The sequence below is a fragment of the Pelodiscus sinensis genome, chromosome 13, assembly GCF_052426305.1.
Source record: "Pelodiscus sinensis isolate ZL-2025 chromosome 13, ASM5242630v1, whole genome shotgun sequence".
NCBI classification, from domain to species: domain Eukaryota; kingdom Metazoa; phylum Chordata; order Testudines; family Trionychidae; genus Pelodiscus; species Pelodiscus sinensis.
In genome coordinates this window covers 23,762,573-23,781,191 of record NC_143064.1, presented here as the reverse complement: position 1 = coordinate 23,781,191, position 18,619 = coordinate 23,762,573, and the positions used below count along the sequence as shown (strand labels likewise).

General features: G+C 39.5%; 1 protein-coding gene across 2 annotated transcripts in view; it reads right to left on the bottom strand.

Moving 5' to 3' along the window:
• Window positions 1-1,121: 1,121 nt before the first annotated feature.
• Window positions 1,122-18,619, bottom strand: part of ZDHHC15 (zDHHC palmitoyltransferase 15) — a 242,127-nt gene continuing 224,629 nt past the window's right edge. For both annotated transcript variants that reach the window (XM_025178030.3, XM_075940891.2), the window contains 2 exons: window positions 13,586-13,687; window positions 1,122-11,131 (listed from right to left, as the gene is read on the bottom strand). In XM_025178030.3, the coding sequence (XP_025033815.1) occupies window positions 13,644-13,687 (44 nt within the window). In that variant the 3' untranslated portion in view covers window positions 1,122-11,131; window positions 13,586-13,643. The remainder of the gene's footprint in view (window positions 11,132-13,585; window positions 13,688-18,619) is intronic.

Sequence of the window (18,619 nt, the reverse complement as noted above, 5' to 3'; positions counted from 1 at the left end):
TGCCATGTAGATTTCATTTTATGGTGGTACATTTTGATTGTGCTGGTGTAGTCATTACAGCTTATTTTTAATAATTCAAAAATCATGAAGGCACTTTGTCTATGCAGAGTTCATTAGCACTAGTGGTAGATTTCTGAGCTCTGGAGGGTGTCCACAACCATGGATTTCAACTCCTTTTAGGCCACTGTGTTCTCTCTGGATTAATTCCAAATAGTAAAACATTTTGTAGGTTTCAGCTCTCTTATACTGAAAAGTAAAGAAACCTTCTCACCAATATAACCCACACACTGCTGTAGTGAAAATGCTCAAATGGCTACTGGGAACAGTACCATATGGTCTTTAAAAAAACCCAACAACCTCCTATACAAAATACTTGGCAATTGTGCCTCATTAAAACCTGTGTGTTAAACTATGTATGTGTTATAATTAATAGCCATTTAAACATATGTAAACTGTCAGATGACGTGATGCCTGCCTTCTTGCCTGACCAGCCAGTATTCTTTAGAAAGGAGTGTGTTGGTTGCCATCTTGCACTTTAAGTATTTACACCTTTTTACTGGATATTAACGCAAGCTAAAACTCTGAAACCGTTTAAATGTAGTTCTAGCTTTACTGTATAATTTTTACTTTTTAAGTCCTGTACCTTTAAGTCCTCATCTAATTAAAAAAAAAAAATTTTTTTTTGCTTCTCTTGCTAGAGCAAACTGCTCTGGGTTTTCAAAAAAATTACAGTAAGACGACCTTTTTTGAACAGGATAACAACTGGATTACCTGCTTGTAAACCTTGTACCTTACCTTGACATGTTACTTTACAGTATTTAAGTTTAAGGGATCTTTTAAAAATGCTATAGTGTGGTATTACTGGTAAAGGCAGGAAGCTTAATAAGGTGGATACAAACTCCTCTCTAAAAGACAAGCTGGTGCAGGTATGCTCTCACCAGGGCAAAGGAGGAAGGAATTGGTCATGCCCCTACTGCAGCGAGATCATCTCAAACCTCCTAAATGGGAATGGGCGATCACACTCTTAGCTGTCCGAGGATATTTTGGGCTTACAAAACCACAAGTCCTTTCCTATGAAATAATGCTCTGGAATAACTTGTGGCCAATAATCAACATCAATATAAAGATAAAACAATTTTAATGCAGTTCTTTACTGCAGTACAGTATAAATCATGCGATTTGCTAGTAAAAAACAAATAGAAAACAATGCATAATATACAGTATTCAAACCATAAAAACTCCTTGAAAGTGCTACTGAAACTTACTTACATCAAATACAGAGAATGTTGGCCAATAAAAATTGTGGCTTATACAGAAAGTTTTGTAAAAATCCATTTGACACTAAAAACCAATGCCAGCATAGCTAATAAACTCTTGAAACTACACAAAAACATTCCCAATGCTGTCAGACTTTTCATATTATTGAAAACATTTGCTCCCCCATTACCATAAGGAAGTGTGTGAAAACAAATATATTTATCTAAAACCCCCTCATGCAGTTCCAAGTTAGCACCATCTAGTTGAATACTCCAGTTATCACTGCTTTTTAAAAATATATCTTGTAGATTCAAAGAAAACACACTTATTAGGGCCATGTTATGCCAGCAGATAACTTAGTGCATGTGTATAACACAGAACTAATTTAAATAAAATGAAAGTCCTGTTTAAAGTTGCTGGCATAATATGGCTTATTATGCTAGTTTACTTTGGTGTGAAGGAAAAGTTCTTTGCACTGGTTGTTAACATTAAAGGGGACAATTGACAGTAGTTTTTTTTTTTTTACCCAAAACTTACGGCTATTATTTTTCTCCCCACACAAAGCTTTATCAAATCAGTTATGAGTAGCCCAGATAAAATGTTCAGTTTGATTCAGACCTTCTCCAGAAAAAGAATCCCATACTTGAGCAGCAGGAAATGAAGCTGACCACTCAAAATCATTTTTGAAGTAGAGTAAAATGTTAAACAGAATAATTAATGAAAAATGAACTCTTAACAGGTTGAAGGTTGTTTACATCTGGCAAAGTAAGAACTTTAAAAAATACTTGTTTTGAAATGCTCCTCTTTTAAAAACTTACTGAATGGGAATATCCCTTGACTAAGTGATAGCTCCAGTCATTCCCTAAAGGAGGATACCTAAACACTTTACAAAAGAACTGGCGGAAGTTAAAATAGACACTCTGCCTAAATGAAGCAACCTGAATTTTTAAATGGTACTTGGGGCTTTGTCTACACACAAATTATTCTGGAATAGCGATTAAAACTTAAATTCACACCCTACCTTCCACTAGAATAACTTTCATGTGTAGACAAGATCTTAGGCTAGGGGTCGACAACCTTTTCAAACCAAAGAGCCAAACTACATTAAAATTCAGAACAAGTGGTCAACAAAGAGATGTATAAGAATGCCCATTTGCATGACTTAAAATATGCAACTTATTATTGATAACTGACATGATTAATAATAGCATAAATGAAACATTGTACTCAGACTTTATTTAATGGGATGTTGTCTGCTGCTGCATCTTTTCACACATTTCTTTGAAGTTAATGTAATTACGGGTCAAATCCAGCTTCAGACATGCATTCAGGTTGTCTTCTGTCAATCTTATGGCAGGGGACTGGGGAAGCAGGAGTCTGTGTTGGGGTGTATGAAGGGCTCAGGCCAGGGGATTTGGGTATGATGGACTTGGCACAAGGTTGAGGTGTGGGTGGGTGCAAGAATGTTTATGGCAGGAGTCTGGGGAGATAAGAGACTCAGGGTGGAGAGTTCAGGTGTATAAGGGGCTCAGGATTGGTGTGGGGGTGGTACAGAAGTGTTATGACACTGCAGCCAGATGAGGGCTGGTCTCCAACTGGGGGCTTGTTGGCCAGGCTTTATTTTTAAATAAAGTAAAATATAATGTCCAACACAAAAGGTTTCAATATTGTCTTTATTTATGGCACGGGAGGGGAATCCTTTTTGGGTCAGGGCCACTGACCCAATCAGATGGGGACCACCCAAGTAAGAAGAAAAAAAACACACACCCTCCAAAAATCCCTAATCCTAAAATAGTGGGGGGAGGGCCAGGGAGGAGTAGTTCACAGTCTTGGGCCAGATTTACTCTTGTGGAGTTCCAGGGTTAGTGGATTTTGTGGTTCCCCCTCAGCCTCTGGGTTGGGACCAAAAGTGAGGGGTCCAGTGCAAAGGACAGGGCTACTGGTGGGATAGGGATGGGAGTGCAGGATTTGGGCAGGAGGTGGGGTGTAAGAGAGGGTGATGGTATGAGGTCTGGTTAAGGGGCAGAGGGTAAGAAGCAAACAAACAAGAAGCCCCCCCAACCCTCACTGATGATGTGGCTCCCAACTAAAATACCTCACTCCCCTGTTGCTCAGGGAGGATAGGTTCAAGGGGTTAAGTGAGCAGGACAGGGTTGCCAGTGAATGGGATAGGAATGGGAGGTGCAAGATCTTGGTGAGAGGTTGTGTATAGGAGGAATTGAGGGTGCATGGTCTGGGTGGGAGGTAGGATGCAGGAGCAGGCGGGGAGAAGGATGTCTGGCCAGGGACAGACTGGCAAGGGTGTAATGGACAAGAGGCAGGAGCAGGCTGGGGAGAAAGGAGCCAGTGAAAGGGGTTCAGGTGCAGGGTGTGGGCATGAGGAGGTGGAAGGGCACTTGCTTTTGTGCCATGCTTAACAGGCCTCCCGTGCACTGGAAAGAAGCCTCCAGGAATTTTGGCTGCTTGTTTCCCTCACAAACAAGGGAAGGAAAAGGGCAGCACATGCTCCCTGCTTGTTCCCTGCACACTGGATCTGGCAAAAGGCTCAGGGCTTTCTCCCCTGCAGGAAGCTGGTGCTGTCATTCCAACCTTCTAGGGGGCCATAAGGCTGTAGCGCCAGCACTGACTCCCTGCTGTGGGAGTAACTGGGGCGGGGGACTGATTAGCCATATCTAGCTCCCTAGTGAGCCATATTTTGCTCGAAAGCCATAGGTTGCCGACCTCTTAGTCCATGTCTTCACTAAATGGAAGATCGATGATGTCGTGATCAATCTTCTGGAGTTCAATTTAGTGAGTGTAGTCAAGACTTGCTAAAAGCATCTGGTACACCTGGTTCTGTGAGAAGTAAGGATAGCCAACAGGAGCATTTGCTCCCGTTGGTCTCCCGCTGTGGAGACAGTTGGGAAACACAAAACAAGGTATATCTACTTCAGAAATGTACTTAACATAGTTGGAGTTGTGTATCTTGATTAGATGTTCCTTTTAGTGTAGACCTGGTCTCAGGCACTAGGCTTTGGCTTCTTTACCCATAATCTGCATCAGAATTAGGATGGTTTGTTACAAGGTTAGGGATACCATATGCCTGTGTCATGAATTTGAACACAGTGCCTAGGGGAGAAAGAGAAAGATATATACACCATGAAGGAGCTGCATGGAAGGAAACACATTGTCTATAATAGATGCTTTACTGCAAAGCCTTTGCAGATGGGGAAGAGACACCTTTTTGTCCTTTGATTTGATCCAAAGTTAGTTACAAGTAGCAAAAATGTTCTATTTAGTAAAATCACCTTTGCATTACATGGTCTATTTATATTAGCATCCAGTGCAAAAATAATACTTTTCCTAAGCAAAACTGTAATAAAAGCAAGAATGACCTCTTTGTCCATTTTGTGTATTTTAACAATCAAGGACTTTTCCAATACCAGTTGTACTCCTGATGCTCAAACCTCAAATCCTGATATAGAATGCATATTTTTAAACAGAATCTTTGCAGGCTTAACATATTTTTGTTCTGACTTGAAATAGAATGTAAAGTCCAATAACCACCAATTTTTAAAATTTCAAGATGTAGCCAGAAAACAATAAAATATTCTTTTAAAAAACAATCAGGTATTTAAGCATTCAAAGAAAAATATAGAAAATTGGATCTCACTGCAGTGAGCGAAAAACTAAATCAGAAAGACAGGGGAGATGTATATAGATACCCATCACCAAATAACTGGCATTGTAACAACATTTTAAAAAGATTTTTCCATCTACTCTCTGCTAAAGTAATTAAAGGAAAAAGTGAACCTGGCTGAAAAATTATCAATTGTAAGACATTTGCATGTGATCAGAAGGAAAAAGAATATAAAGTAAAAAGAGTTTAACTAAATGAAGAAAAACCTGTAAAAACTAAAATGAGCAAACTGATATAATCTTGGTGGCCTGTTAATGATCCAAAAAGTGAATCAATAGAGATGAAATAAAAAGAGGAAAGGATAAGGAAAAATACATATCCAATGCCCCATCTCTGAATTGGTTGCCATCTTACCAGCTGGTGACAGAACATTAATTTAAATGAAAAAGCAACTCTGCCATGCAAATGCTTTTAATTGATAGTTTGTGGGGGAAAATCTCAGCCTGTTTGAAATATTCTGCAGCAGAACACCCACGGACAACTGAAAAATACCCATAAGAACAAGATATTTTTCAAGTAGCTCAGTTTCAAACCACTGTAACACCGACACAAAAAGAACGTATAACATTGAGCTGACTCAGGCCTAACAGGCTAGGTTCAGCAGTATTTTGTTAACCTGCTTACAATTATTACTGGTCAGTTCTCTTAACACTTCTGTGAAACAATCAGCCATATTTAATGGCAAGTCTGCTGTGCTGGCTTAACAACTGTACTGAAGGCAGTTGTTCCCAGAATGCAACTTTAAAATCTCTACACCCCCATGGTTAGATACAAAGAAAGTTTTCCTGACATGTCACATTCATATTGTGTTACAGACTTTATGCAGCTAGTCTGGTAACTGGTACAAAACTGTGCTTTCAGCCAGTGCCACAGTACACACCTACACTTCAAATACACTGCAGATTTGCTGAACCACAGCTCTGGCCATTTCTGGGAAGTAAACATTCATCACACTGTCATGCTAATAGAATGCTTCCTAGTCCTGATCACAGTACACCTACATGCAACAAGTACAGTCTATTAAAAATGTACAGTACTGCTTGCTTAAAGGAACACAAAAACTTACTCTACTCCGAAACATCTTTCACTGATTCAGCAAGAGTCCAAATTTACAAAACAAACTGCAGTGCAGAGATGTTTACAAACACTAATTCCTCGGAAAAGAATTCACAAGTGAAGGAGGGGCCTTATCACAAGACACCCTGTGCTGCCGATATGATGCCTTACCTGTTTACCAGTGGGATATTTTGAATTGTTATTCATCAGACAGGCAGTTTGACAGAATGATTCATATTACAGTAAAATCTACCCATAGCCTTCTTTGTACATAGGGTGATATTCACTGGGAAAAGCATTTATAGTACTTGTGGTCAGTTCTGTTGTGGAAAAGGAAGCGGAGGATAGGACAAATAAATTATTATCATCTCACGTGAGTACCACAATCAGTATAAAGTGAATGTGCTTTTGGATGGGGGATTCAATCCTCAGGTTTTTAGACTTTGATCTAAATTAATGAAAAATATTTAATGTTTAACATTTCCAGATACTTTAGGAACCCATGTTCAGCTTTTAATCTTTAGTTCTCTGGTCTGAATTCAGTTCAGGTGGGCTGTGACTAAAAATTACACTCTGATTGTTATTTGGTGAATTACATAAATTGAGTTTAGGGATTTTAATCCAGTTTCCAGATCCAGAGCACATAAAGCCACCACAGATAGCACTAACCGGCAACGTAGGTCCATTTGAGCCCTCATTTCTCAAAGCAGGCTGTCAGCTATTATAGCCCTAGAGGTGTTCCCTTCAGAGGAAAGTTCATATTGCTGCCACTAGTACTGTGCCCAGTTTGTAGCTAAACAGTACAGTTTGCAGGGCTCTCCATTTAGCACCTCTGAGGAGTACTGCATTCACATAATTAAAAAATAAATGTTGGGATATGCTAGAACGGTGTTTCTCAACCTTTTTTTTTATAAAGCACCCCTTTTAAATAATATATATAAGTACCCCCCCTTTTTTAAAAAAAATTGTAAGTACCCCCAGAACCTATAGTTATAGAGAGACATTTTTTTTCTACTATTGCAACACATTTGTTTAAACAACTTAATAGTAGCCGGTCGGGCGATGACATTTTTGGATGTAAAAAGTACAAAATAATAAAGCACTGTAAAACTTAAAACAGTTTTCTTCAAATTTCAGTTGTATTGACATACCCCTAAGGGTACTAGTACCACTGGTTGAGAAACACTGATCTAGAAAATAAAATTTCCATAACTCTGACCTGCAAGTTTCAGTTGTGTTGACATATCCCCCCAGACTTCTCTCAAGTACCTCTAAGGGTGCTCGTACCACTGGTTGAGAAACACTGTGCTTGAAGGATTGTGCTCCAAACGTTTAATAGAGTTTTAATTCCTGTTTTCTGGGATTCATTTTACACCTGTGAAGCCCATTCTTTTCCTTGGCAAGAACAGACACACAACTGGATCCTGCTGATATCATAGGACTTCTTGTTTCTTTTTGTGGTGTAGCATAAAAATATGCCTAGCAAATAGCACCAGTGAAAAAGAAAATGCGTATTTCCCTTAAATGTACAGGGTTATTGTAATGTTAAAAATCATACTCCTGGCTGACTATTTTTACCTCCTTTTGTCACCTATCACAATGATTAGAGAAACAGTCTGTTTTTTCAGTGCATTTATGTAGTGCTTTTGATAGCACAATGTGAATTTCCCCTAATGTTCATGTGCAACTTTCCTGCAACAACATGGAAGGAAAGAGGAAATCATTTAAAAGAATAAATGGGAAACTGACTATAAAATCACAACACATCACAGATACTATTGAAACTATTTAACTCAATATTTACGTGACTAGATTTCAAGCTGACAGAATCCTTTTGAATGATGAAAAATACTGATGAAGCGTCACACTTCTTAGTATGTCATTGTCTGTGACCTTAGGAATACAGCTATAGTCACAATACATCATCAAAGAAGGGAAACCTCAGCAGAAATATTTTGAGGTGCTAGGGTTCCCCAAAGGACCTGGTTATTCATCTACATGCAGCTAGGAAGAAGGCAGATCCAGAAAATCTCTTAAGGAAGGGAACAAAGGCACACTGTATCTCTTAATTTTTAGCATAACTATGTTCAATACAGTTTTCTGTACTTAGCTTCTTTCTGGGGATGTAAGGTTTTCACACAACTCTACTCTGTTGCATTGGCCTGCAGCATCCACAAGTTAGATCTACAATTATAGTACGATCATTTCTTCTGGGCAAACAGGTTTATTTTGAACACTGGTTTATTGTGTCAGACACTTCTACTCTGTACTATATTTGTCATGCTTCACTTTAATTCATCTTCAGCATTTATTTTATTCTCTAAGTACATGTAGTTTTGAGCTTCTTAAAAACTGACTGCTGTGAATGTTAGGTACTGATTTTTTTAAAGTGCATTTTGAACTGCTAAGTAACTATTAGTTTCTTTCTGAACAGGAGATAGTTGCCAAGTTAAAAGAATAGCTTTTAAAATTAGCATATTTAAATTAAGCATGGACATTTCAAATGGTATTTCAAAATACCTACAATTACTTCAGACTGTCCCCTGTTATGAACTGGAGAGCAGTATAAACACTGAAGGTCTGCCATTTTAATGATGATTGCTACAGGAAATCCAGCTTGATTTTATCTACCATGAAAAGAAGGTCAAAGTTGCAGCCAGCGAGCAGAGAGGAGAAACTTGTATAGCCCATTCTATATACTCTCCGGCTACTACTGAACAGTAAGCTTTGGCAAAAAATGAAAGAATTACATGGCTGTAAACAGCAAAACAAAACAAGAGAGATAAAAGCCCACCTAAAAAAACCTCAGGAGCTCTATGTGGCTCTGGCTACAGCACTGTTCTTCCTGCCCTGAAGGACACAATCAAGCTAGTGGACAATATGGCAGCTTCCTGCTTCATTTCTTACCTACATTTTTATACACAAGAAATTTTAAAGAGTTAGTAGTGATTCAGGGAAAGATTTTTAAAGGCACAGTTAAGTACCTATCTTCCATTTATTTTCCATGGGAGTTAGAAACTTACCTGCTATTATTTCCTTTGAAAATCTCCCTTTAAACACATTTTGCATGAGATTAGGTAATTACTTTGATTTCACTGCCATCTTTCCTCAATATTTCACACAAAATAATGTAATGAAAGGAAAAAGTCTTAACAGAAGTTGACTAAGGATTATTAGACACAGTAATGGGCTTAAACTAAAGAAAAGAAGATTTAGATTTGATAAAATTCATGCTACCTAAGAGGACCTGATAACAGAACAGCTATGAAATAAGGTGTCTGAGGTCCTATCAATTGGGAACATGCAAAAATTAATTAGCTAGCACACTCAAAACAGAGATGAGAAGAGAACCCACACTAGGATACGGGCATGCTCTGAAGTCATACCTACCCCAGCTTCTAGGAGTTAAATTGGATGATTGTCAAATATGTTGCTGCTGAAAGCAAGAGTTTAATTACTAGCTCCAGGATTTAAATTCAGAGATGAAAGACTAGTATAAAATGTCTCTCCCAAAAGCAGTGGTTCATATTTGTGACAGAAGATGGGAGGACTGTTATTTACATGGGGGCACTTTTCTCTGAAATTTTCAGCTGCTACTACTGGTGTATCATCCTCTCTTAGAAGCAACAGAAGAGTCTCGGGGAAAAAAGTCTATTCTATAGATAAGGCCTTTGTCACTAAACAGACATTTATCAAGCACTTTCTCATCACATCTACACTTGCTGTTTCAGGGACTGTCAACAGTAAAGACTGATACTAAATAAAAAGCTGAATCTAAAATGATATATAGTAAGCATATTGATTGATCTTATGAACTAAGCTTAAGAACTAATAGTATTGTCAATACATTCGTGTTATGAAACAAACATCTAATTTCCAACATGGATGATGATGGAGCTGCCAAGCCTGAATCTTAGAGGTGGAAAGAGAAAATTAAAACCTATAACTGCGTAACATGTACAAACCAAACTGCCAGTTCCACTACCTAGTATAAAATTCTTGATTGCAAAACTAGTTTAAAAAAATCTATAACAATGCTGTTCAGTCAAAGGAATGCAGATTAACTGGAAAATCTGACCATAGCTTGGTGCTATCAAATCTTAAAAACACCAGTCAATACATTTAATCAGACAGAAATTTAAGCTAATACAATACATCAGCTGCTATATGCAGGATTATGGGGCTAAACTATTTTAGTTGAGGTTGGGCTCCCATCACTGCGAGAGCCATACATTCAATGCAAGTCAATGTTTATGGAACTGCAAACATTTTATTAAAAACCTTTGTAAAATGTGGATCTTGGTGGGAAGGGGAAGAAGACTGTGCTCTGTGTGACTGTTAGATATCCATATTTTAGGCCTGGGAATTAAATGAAGTCATTACATTGTCTAAAATTCCCTTTAACATTTGAGTATGTGCTACAGGATTGTGCTTTAAGGCCAGTAAACCTCAAATTCTTATGGCAGATAATGCATTTCTAGACAAAAGCATCAGTGGTCTTGGCATATTAACTTTGATTCTGCCAGCATGAGCAGGTATTTTATGCACAAATACAGTTGCATGTATTTGTATGTTATCTAAATATACACTGCACGTACACACAAAGGGCTCCACCAATTTTAGGCCCTGATTTGGCAAACCTGATTCACATTGAGTAATACTTAAGCAACTCTGTTGATTCATGTGTAAATTTTACTCACTGTGAGTAAAGGCTGAAGAATCAAGCCCAAGCTAAACAGCCTGCCTGGGAATATAAAGACCTGAAGTATTCTGAGATTTAGAGTTCCTGGTGTTTGCAGCAATGGGAAAGCCTGTGGAAATGCATTTATACCAACACCTTTCACCTATTATGGATATAATTATTTACATATATATATTATCTATTAAAAGGGAATGATTCATGCCAGTTTTCCCTGACCATTTTCAATGGAACTGCTCCACTTAGACATTAATTTAAAAAACACCCTGAACTTGTAAAGCCCTGAAAGATCTGCCCAGCAGGTATTCTGGACAATCAGTCTAGAATGTTAGGATTCCAATCAGATAACGCTTCATCATATTTTCTTATCCTGAAGATCCATTTCCTTCCTCATCTTCAATTCATTGTGCAAAGAGAAGATGCTGGCTCCTGAGAAGAAGCTGTAATTTAAAGAAACAGGAAAAATAAGCTAAGCATTGTTCTGACACCTGTTCACTTCAATACTTTGCCATCTCACTAGCACATTCAACGCATATAAGCCAGCAAGGGTATGTCTAGATTACATGCCTCTGCCGACAGAGGCATGTAAAGTAGGCTACCCGACATAGTCAGTGAAGCCGGGATTTAAATATCCCCAGCTTCATTAAAATAAAAACGACCGCCGCGCTGTTCTGGCTCAGCTGTTTGTCAGCACAGCACGCGAGTCAAGATGCGGATTGGTTGACAAGGGAAGCCTTTGTTGACCGCTCCCTTATGCCTCGTGAAACGAGGTTTACAGGAGCGGTCGACAAAGGTTTACTTTGTTGACCGATCTGCATCTTGATCTGTGCTCTGTGCCAACGATCAGCTGAGCTGGCACAGCACGGTGGCCGTTTTTATTTTAATGAAGCCAGGGATATTTAAGTCATGGTTTCATTGACTATGTCAGGTAGCCTATTTCACATGCCTCTGTCGGCAAAGGCATGTAAGCTAGACATGCCCCAAGTGCCTTTCAATAGTTAACAAGATTTGCAACTTTTCCTTCCTAGGTTGAGAGTATCATCATCTTCAGAAGAAAGTACATGAATATGCAACAGATGTAACAAATACTTTATCAAATAGTTTTAGGGCTTGTCTTCATGTAGCACACGATAGCGGTGCAGCTGTAGAGCTTTAGTGAAGATGCTACTACATCATCACCATAGCAAATCCACCACAGTCGCTATACTGAGCAGAAAAACTCTACACCCAACACAGCACTGTCAACATGGGAGGGCGGCAGGGTTAGGTCGATATAACTATGTCTCTCAGGGCTGTGGATCTTGGCCTTCGACCTTGACTATGTCTACACTGCAGAGCTTTTCCAGGATACCCAGAGGCATCCAAGGAACACTTCTGCTTTTCTGGAAAAAATTTTTAAAAAGCAGACGTGTTTTTTCCGGCATCCCTGTAAACCTGATTCTACAAGGAAGAAGGGATGTTCCAAAAGAGGGTTTTTTCCCAACATTTGGCCCCATGTAGATGGGCCAAATGTTGGAAAAGCCTCTTTTGGAAGAAAAGTGGAATCTTCTTCCAAATTTTCTTTGTAGTGTAGACATAGCCCTCTTCTTTGAAGCCTGGTACTAGATTGTAGAATACGCAGCATTAGAACAGAATATACAATTACTCAACACACTGAACAAAGCTCTTTGTCTACCCACTGCCCTACCTACAGCACAGAAAGAGAAGTAGATCTGTCTCCTAAGTCAGTGCTGCCTCATTGCCTGGCTCCTCACAGAGACTTGAGGAGGGCATAGCTTATAATTGAGTGGACTCGTGACAGCCCATCCCAATATTGTGAAGGCCAGAATGTATGGGAGCTAAGTTGATGGATCAGTGATATTCTGACACAAAGGACCTGACTCCTCTCCCAGTCCATGCCATCTGCTGCTATACCCAGGGTCATCCATGATGAGAAAAATCCACATGGGAGAGTCACTACTGACTTGAACATTGTAAGGTACTGTAGTTTAGGCTTGAGTTTTGCATAAAAGAGGACTTTACATGTAGCATGGCTATTCCCAATTCCTCTCTACTCTACAGATCCTACCCATCACTTTACATGAAACAGTACTTCATTCCTGTGGTTATGTAGGGGAGAGATACGATTACATCTTAGGGAATATCCTGCCCAGCCACATTCCACCACCAAACACCTCACAACTGTTTGATCCTTTACTACAAGTTAAATGCCTTTCAGTGCTCTTCTGGGCTATGTAAACCAAAGGGAGCTTTTAGCTCTCAGAAACAGGTCAGAGTTATGGAAATTTTATTTTCTAGATCAGTGTTTCTCAACCAGTGGTACTAGTACCCTTAGGGGTATGTCAATACAACTGAAATTTGAAGAAAACTGTTTTAAGTTTTACAGTGCTTTATTCTTTTTGTAATTTTACCACCAAAAATTTCATCACCCGCCCAGCTACCATTAAGTTGTTTAAACAAATGTGTTGCAATGGTAGAAAAAAATTGTGTGTGTCTGAAAACTGTAGGTACTGGGGATACTTATAATTTTTTTAAAAAAAGGGGTATTTTATAAAAAAAGGTTGAGAAACACTGTTCTAGATCTTTGAACAAGAAAGAAAGAATACTAAAGGCAACAGTCTGTGCACCACGCTAACAAGTCACCACAGTCCTTGGAAATTTATTCAGAACAGAGAAGATAAAAAAAACCCCCAAAAATGCCCCCCCTCCCCAAAACCCAACCTCCCATTCTTTATCTCACACTTCTTTATTCAAAGCTCTGTACAAACATGTCGTAATTAATCCTCACAATGTCCCTATGAAGTATTTTACAGGAGGGGAAACAGACAAACAGGATAAATGTCAAGGCCTTAGAAGAAATCCTATGTCAGAGCCAGACTGTCTTTATGAGTCACCTGAAAATAAAGCGTTGACCTGTCTGAGTGAGTTTTGTACCATCAGATTTGCAAGCTGCTATGTATCCATTTCTATGGCAAGAGATGAACCTTCATGGTAACCTATACAATTGAAAACAAAAGGGTTAGCGGTAGAAAAAATAGTGATCTTGTCATACTTATGCTCTAAATACACTTTTAGCTATTGAATGTTACAATTTTTAAGCACAATTTTAAACAAAACCAGACATCTATCCCCCGCTGATTTCTAAACTGAATGTTTATTTATTGGCATTATCTGATTCACAATCTATGCCAGAGGCTTTAACAATCCCTCTGACTACTAAAGATCTTTCAAGTTTAATGGCATGTTTCAGGTCTGACTAGTCAGAAAATTATACTGTCTTGCTGCTATTGTGCTAGATGTAATCCACATACTCAGTTATTATAGCTCTTTAGGTGCTGGTGCATTGATAGGAAGGAAGGAAATGGTGAGAAAATGAGAGAGTGCAAAGCAATATCAGTTGTGTCTCAAATACATCCACCCCCTTCTATCATATGGAGAGGACTAAAGTAAGTAAACTTAATATAGCAGGTGAGATGTTTTAGGGCTCCCTGAAGAATGACTGATACTTTTCTTGATACAGTGGGAATTATAGATGTTAAATATCAGTTAATTGAATAGTTGATTAACCTCATGAATTCTTATCAGTTAGTCGACTATTCTATAGTCCCCGGGTAGCCTCTGCCTGGGGGGGAGGGGTCTGAGCTGCTGGACCCGGCACGAGCCTAACTAAGACGGCCAGCCTGCCCGCCTGGCTCCTAATATACTCTAAATGCAGAGCGGCAGCAGGGCTAGGTCCAGGACCCAGTGCAAGCCCAGACTGACTGGGCTGCTGGCCATCCTGCTAAAAAATTTACTGGCAAGGGGTGGGGGTGAGGAGGAATGCGTATAGTCTATAGCATTAACCTGTAAGCTTTTGCTTATCAGTTAATCAGTTAATAGACTATCCTATTACATCCCTAGTGAGAATGAAAATCTTCCGAAATATTCTAGGCAAATAACTGTTCATGTTTACAGCATCTTTACTTCCAAAATAAAATTCTCATGTGAATATGGACACACAAAGTAGGCAGGCACAATGCAGTAGAATCTGAGGTTCAACGTGAACCCTCAGGTAAAGAATTGCTATAGCAGAGAAAAGAAAGAAATGGTCCATGGTTCTGGTAGCTTGTCTCTCAGCAGTTTACACCTTATATTTCAGAGAAAGAACAATAAGTAAAATCCAAGGCATTTTCTTGCTGATATATACCAATAAAAAGAACAATATTTTGCCCTACTTTAGAGTGAGGCATTATTACTATAGCACCTTATATCCATGGATCTCAAAGTCATTTACAATCCCTATTTTACAGGCAGAGAAGGAAGTACAGGGAGGTAAAGTGCCTTGCCCAAAGTCACAAGAGGAGTCCATGGTAGATCAAGGAACAGAATCAAGATCTGTCCCCCCAAGCTTATACACTGAGGTTTTCTCCATGTTCTTTGGATCTCCCTTACTTTTTTGGGGGCTATGTAGATTTAAAATCTAGGGATATTAAGCAGTGTTTAATCAGCTAATCGAGTCCATCAACTAGTCAATTAGTTGTTAAGGGGGGGAAACTGCAGAGCAGCAGTGGGGTTAGCTCCTGGCCCTGGGAGCTAATCCTGCTGCAACTCTGCCTTTAAGTGTATTTAAAAAATGTATTAAAAAGACTAAAGTGTTGGGGGGAGGGAGAACCGGGGGTGAACTGGGAATCAGCTATCCCGGCTTGCGCCCAGTCCCCCACTATGCCTCTGCCTCTTCTATCCGCCTCCCAGAGATAGTTCTGGGAGAGAACCGGCTTTTAAGACAGCTCCCCCCGTACCAGGTCCTGCTCCCCCGCCCCTTGCTGCCTTTCTCTGGTAGAGGCAGCGGGGAGGGAGAGGGGGAGAAGCAATTAGTCAAGTCACTAGTCGACTATCTGATAAGCATATGATTATTGGATAGTTGACTAGTGTCTTACATCCCTATTAAAATCTTGGGTCAATTCTACAGTGCCTGATGAGTAAATGCAAGATAAGCTCAGAACATACCGCTAATCAATGATTTTTTAGGTTTCCCCGGTGAGTTCTCTCTGTGAGGGTATCTTTGTTAAGCAAAATTCTTTTACAGATCTCCCCTTTCCATCCCACAGCCAAAAGGAACATCTACTATTTCTACTACCGGAATTTGCTCAAGATTCAGTTTATTGGCACAATATACACTGCACATTCTATACATTTCAACCTTAGAGCAGCAGTCTGCCTCTCCATGCTTTTAAAAAAATATAAGATCTAGACTAACTGGCTCAGGGCACTGGAAAGGGGATATGTAACCGTTTACCTCTGGGGCAGGAGGCTCTGGAGAATCTCAAAATTGATGCCTATGAATGATAGCTGTTTGGTGGTCTGATTGTTCTCAGGTATGGTCTACACACAGAACTGCACTAGTTTAACTAAACTTGATAAAAAGATTTAGTTAAATTGGTGCAAACCCCAGTTTAGATACACTTCTATCACTTTAAAATTGGTTGCATCCGTTAACTTCAGTCAGCAGTGGTTTAACAAAATCTCTTTGTAACCAAGCTGAGTCCAACAGGAGCATCTTGTGTGTCTAGGCAAGGTTTAAATCCAGTCCTTTGTCTGAGGTATATATACAATATTCAACACTATAGTATCTGAGTGAACCTGCTTATTTTAGCCATTTGGTTAATTTCTAATACATCAACATGGATTGGAATTTAATCCTTACAAGGAAAGAGATAATTTTCTTTGTTTCAAGATTTTATGCAAATTAACTGATTTCTAAGAACAGGAACGTTTCGCTTTAATTCCTCTGGGTCAGAGCACTGCAGTGAGTTCCTCAACTGCTGTCAATACAGTTCTCATGCATACAGTATTTCCTAATGAGTAGAATTTAAAATTAATCAGATGCCTTCAGATATTTGAAGTCGTATGTGATAATCTGTTTTTATCAGCTTCCAGCTCTTACATAGAATATAGTGGAGTATTCCATAGGCTGAAAAGATGTGGTTTAATAGTAGATGACACACACTGAATGTGCAATCAATTCAGGGGAAACTCTTCATATAATCATACTCCTGAATTTACTGGGTCCAAATACAACATATGACTAAGTAGATCTAGAGTTTTGAATTGCCCTGAAATGTACAGTTAACTTCCGATAATCCAGCTCCTTTAGGACCCAGGGGGTGCCGGATTGTCAGATATGTCGGAGTACCGGAAGCGGGACTATGAGGGGTCCGCGGGGGGGGGGGGGGGGAGTTGGCGGGGAACTGCGCAGTGTGGGAGAGGATGGTGGGAGAGGGTGGCGCTGCGGGACCAACCCGGCAGCACCCCAGCTGCTTTGCCCCCGGCTTCCCCAAGTCAGCCGCTGGTCAGTTTCAGCAGCAGCAGACTTGGGGAAGCCGGAGGCAGAGCACCTCCAATTGTCCGGCTGGCCAGAGCACTTCCTGGTTCCAGTTGGTGCCGGACTATCAGGAGTGCCGGACCACTGGATGCCAGACAATTGGAGTTTTACAATTTATTTAAATCCACCTATGTAATTAGTCTTTAACACCATAGACTATGTAGATATTTAAAAAGTTGTTCACAGCTTTATCTTGGTAGTATTCGGGCAAACAGAATACAAGCACACATAGCACCAACAAATTCAGGATTTGGTCATTAAGTGCATTCAAAATGAATTTTTAGAAAAAACAATAAGATTATTTTATCATCTGCCAGCACGTCATTTGGGGAAACATACTGACTAGACAAATTAGACTAGAGAGACAATATGTTTGTGAATAAAGGACAGCCTTAACATAATTATAAAAATACCATCATTTAGAATTAAGGTACATTTGGAAGTGTGTTTTCTAGGTTTCCGGCTGATCGAGAAGCTCAATATTTTTCATTTTAATTGAAATATTACCGTCATTAGCAAATCTATGTACAAAAAAGTCAGAACAAAGGTCAACACACATTTAAAACTGAGAGGGGCACAATATTACAGTGAAGAAAAATGCAACTGAGAATATTTGCGTCCATAAACATTCTAGTTCAGGTGATGGTAACCCCCCCCCCCCACTCCTGTATTTCAGTAATGCATTTCTTGTATTCACAAGTCTCCCAATTCCCCCTAACATTGATTTTAAAACATATCCACTGGTGATTAGCCTTTACAATTTTTGATTTTTCCTTTAAGATTATGTTGGGAGTTCGCTTTGTTTTTGTACAGAAAAATCAATCACAGCACAGGCAATGGATTGTAGTGTTGGGGTAAAAAAATAAAAAAAAGAACACACTATACAGGCAACAGTTGAGCAAGCGTTTTTTTTTTTTTAATTATCTCTGTGGCATGTCATTTCCTCTTCTGCATATGCCTAGAGGAGGGACTCTGATTATGAGAACAGCTCTTATTACTTCTGTCATAATGTGCAGGTGCAGAAGTAATCACAGATGTGAGCTGGAGAAGCTCCAAGAGGGGAGAGACACCACTTATATACATCAGGAGAGAAATCATTCTGCTTTTGCTGCGACTGGCGGAGCCATTTTCTAAGAGAGCATGATCAAAGTAGCAGGCAGTTCATGTTCCATCAGTTCTAACTTTGGCACCAGTCAATTAATGTCTTAAGCAATGAGGGGTAAAGCAAGAACAAAGCCTCACTATCTCTTCTCATCTTTTCCTCACAAATGTTTTAGTATCATTAGAAGCTATATACATACAGACATTTGCTATCTACACTAACAGGAAGTGGTGCAACTGTTCAAGATCTGGAAAAAACATGCCTCTTAAGGGATGGAGTCACTCCAGGATTGAGTGCTTCTTTTCCAACAAAGACCTTTCATATCATTCATTACAAGGTAAATCCTGACCCTTCCAAGTGGTCATGGAGAACCTGACACAATTTAGACACATGGTGACTGAGTTTGGGCATGCCTGCATGATGTGGAGCTTTTCTATGAAGACTCCCTGCAGCACAGTGAACCAG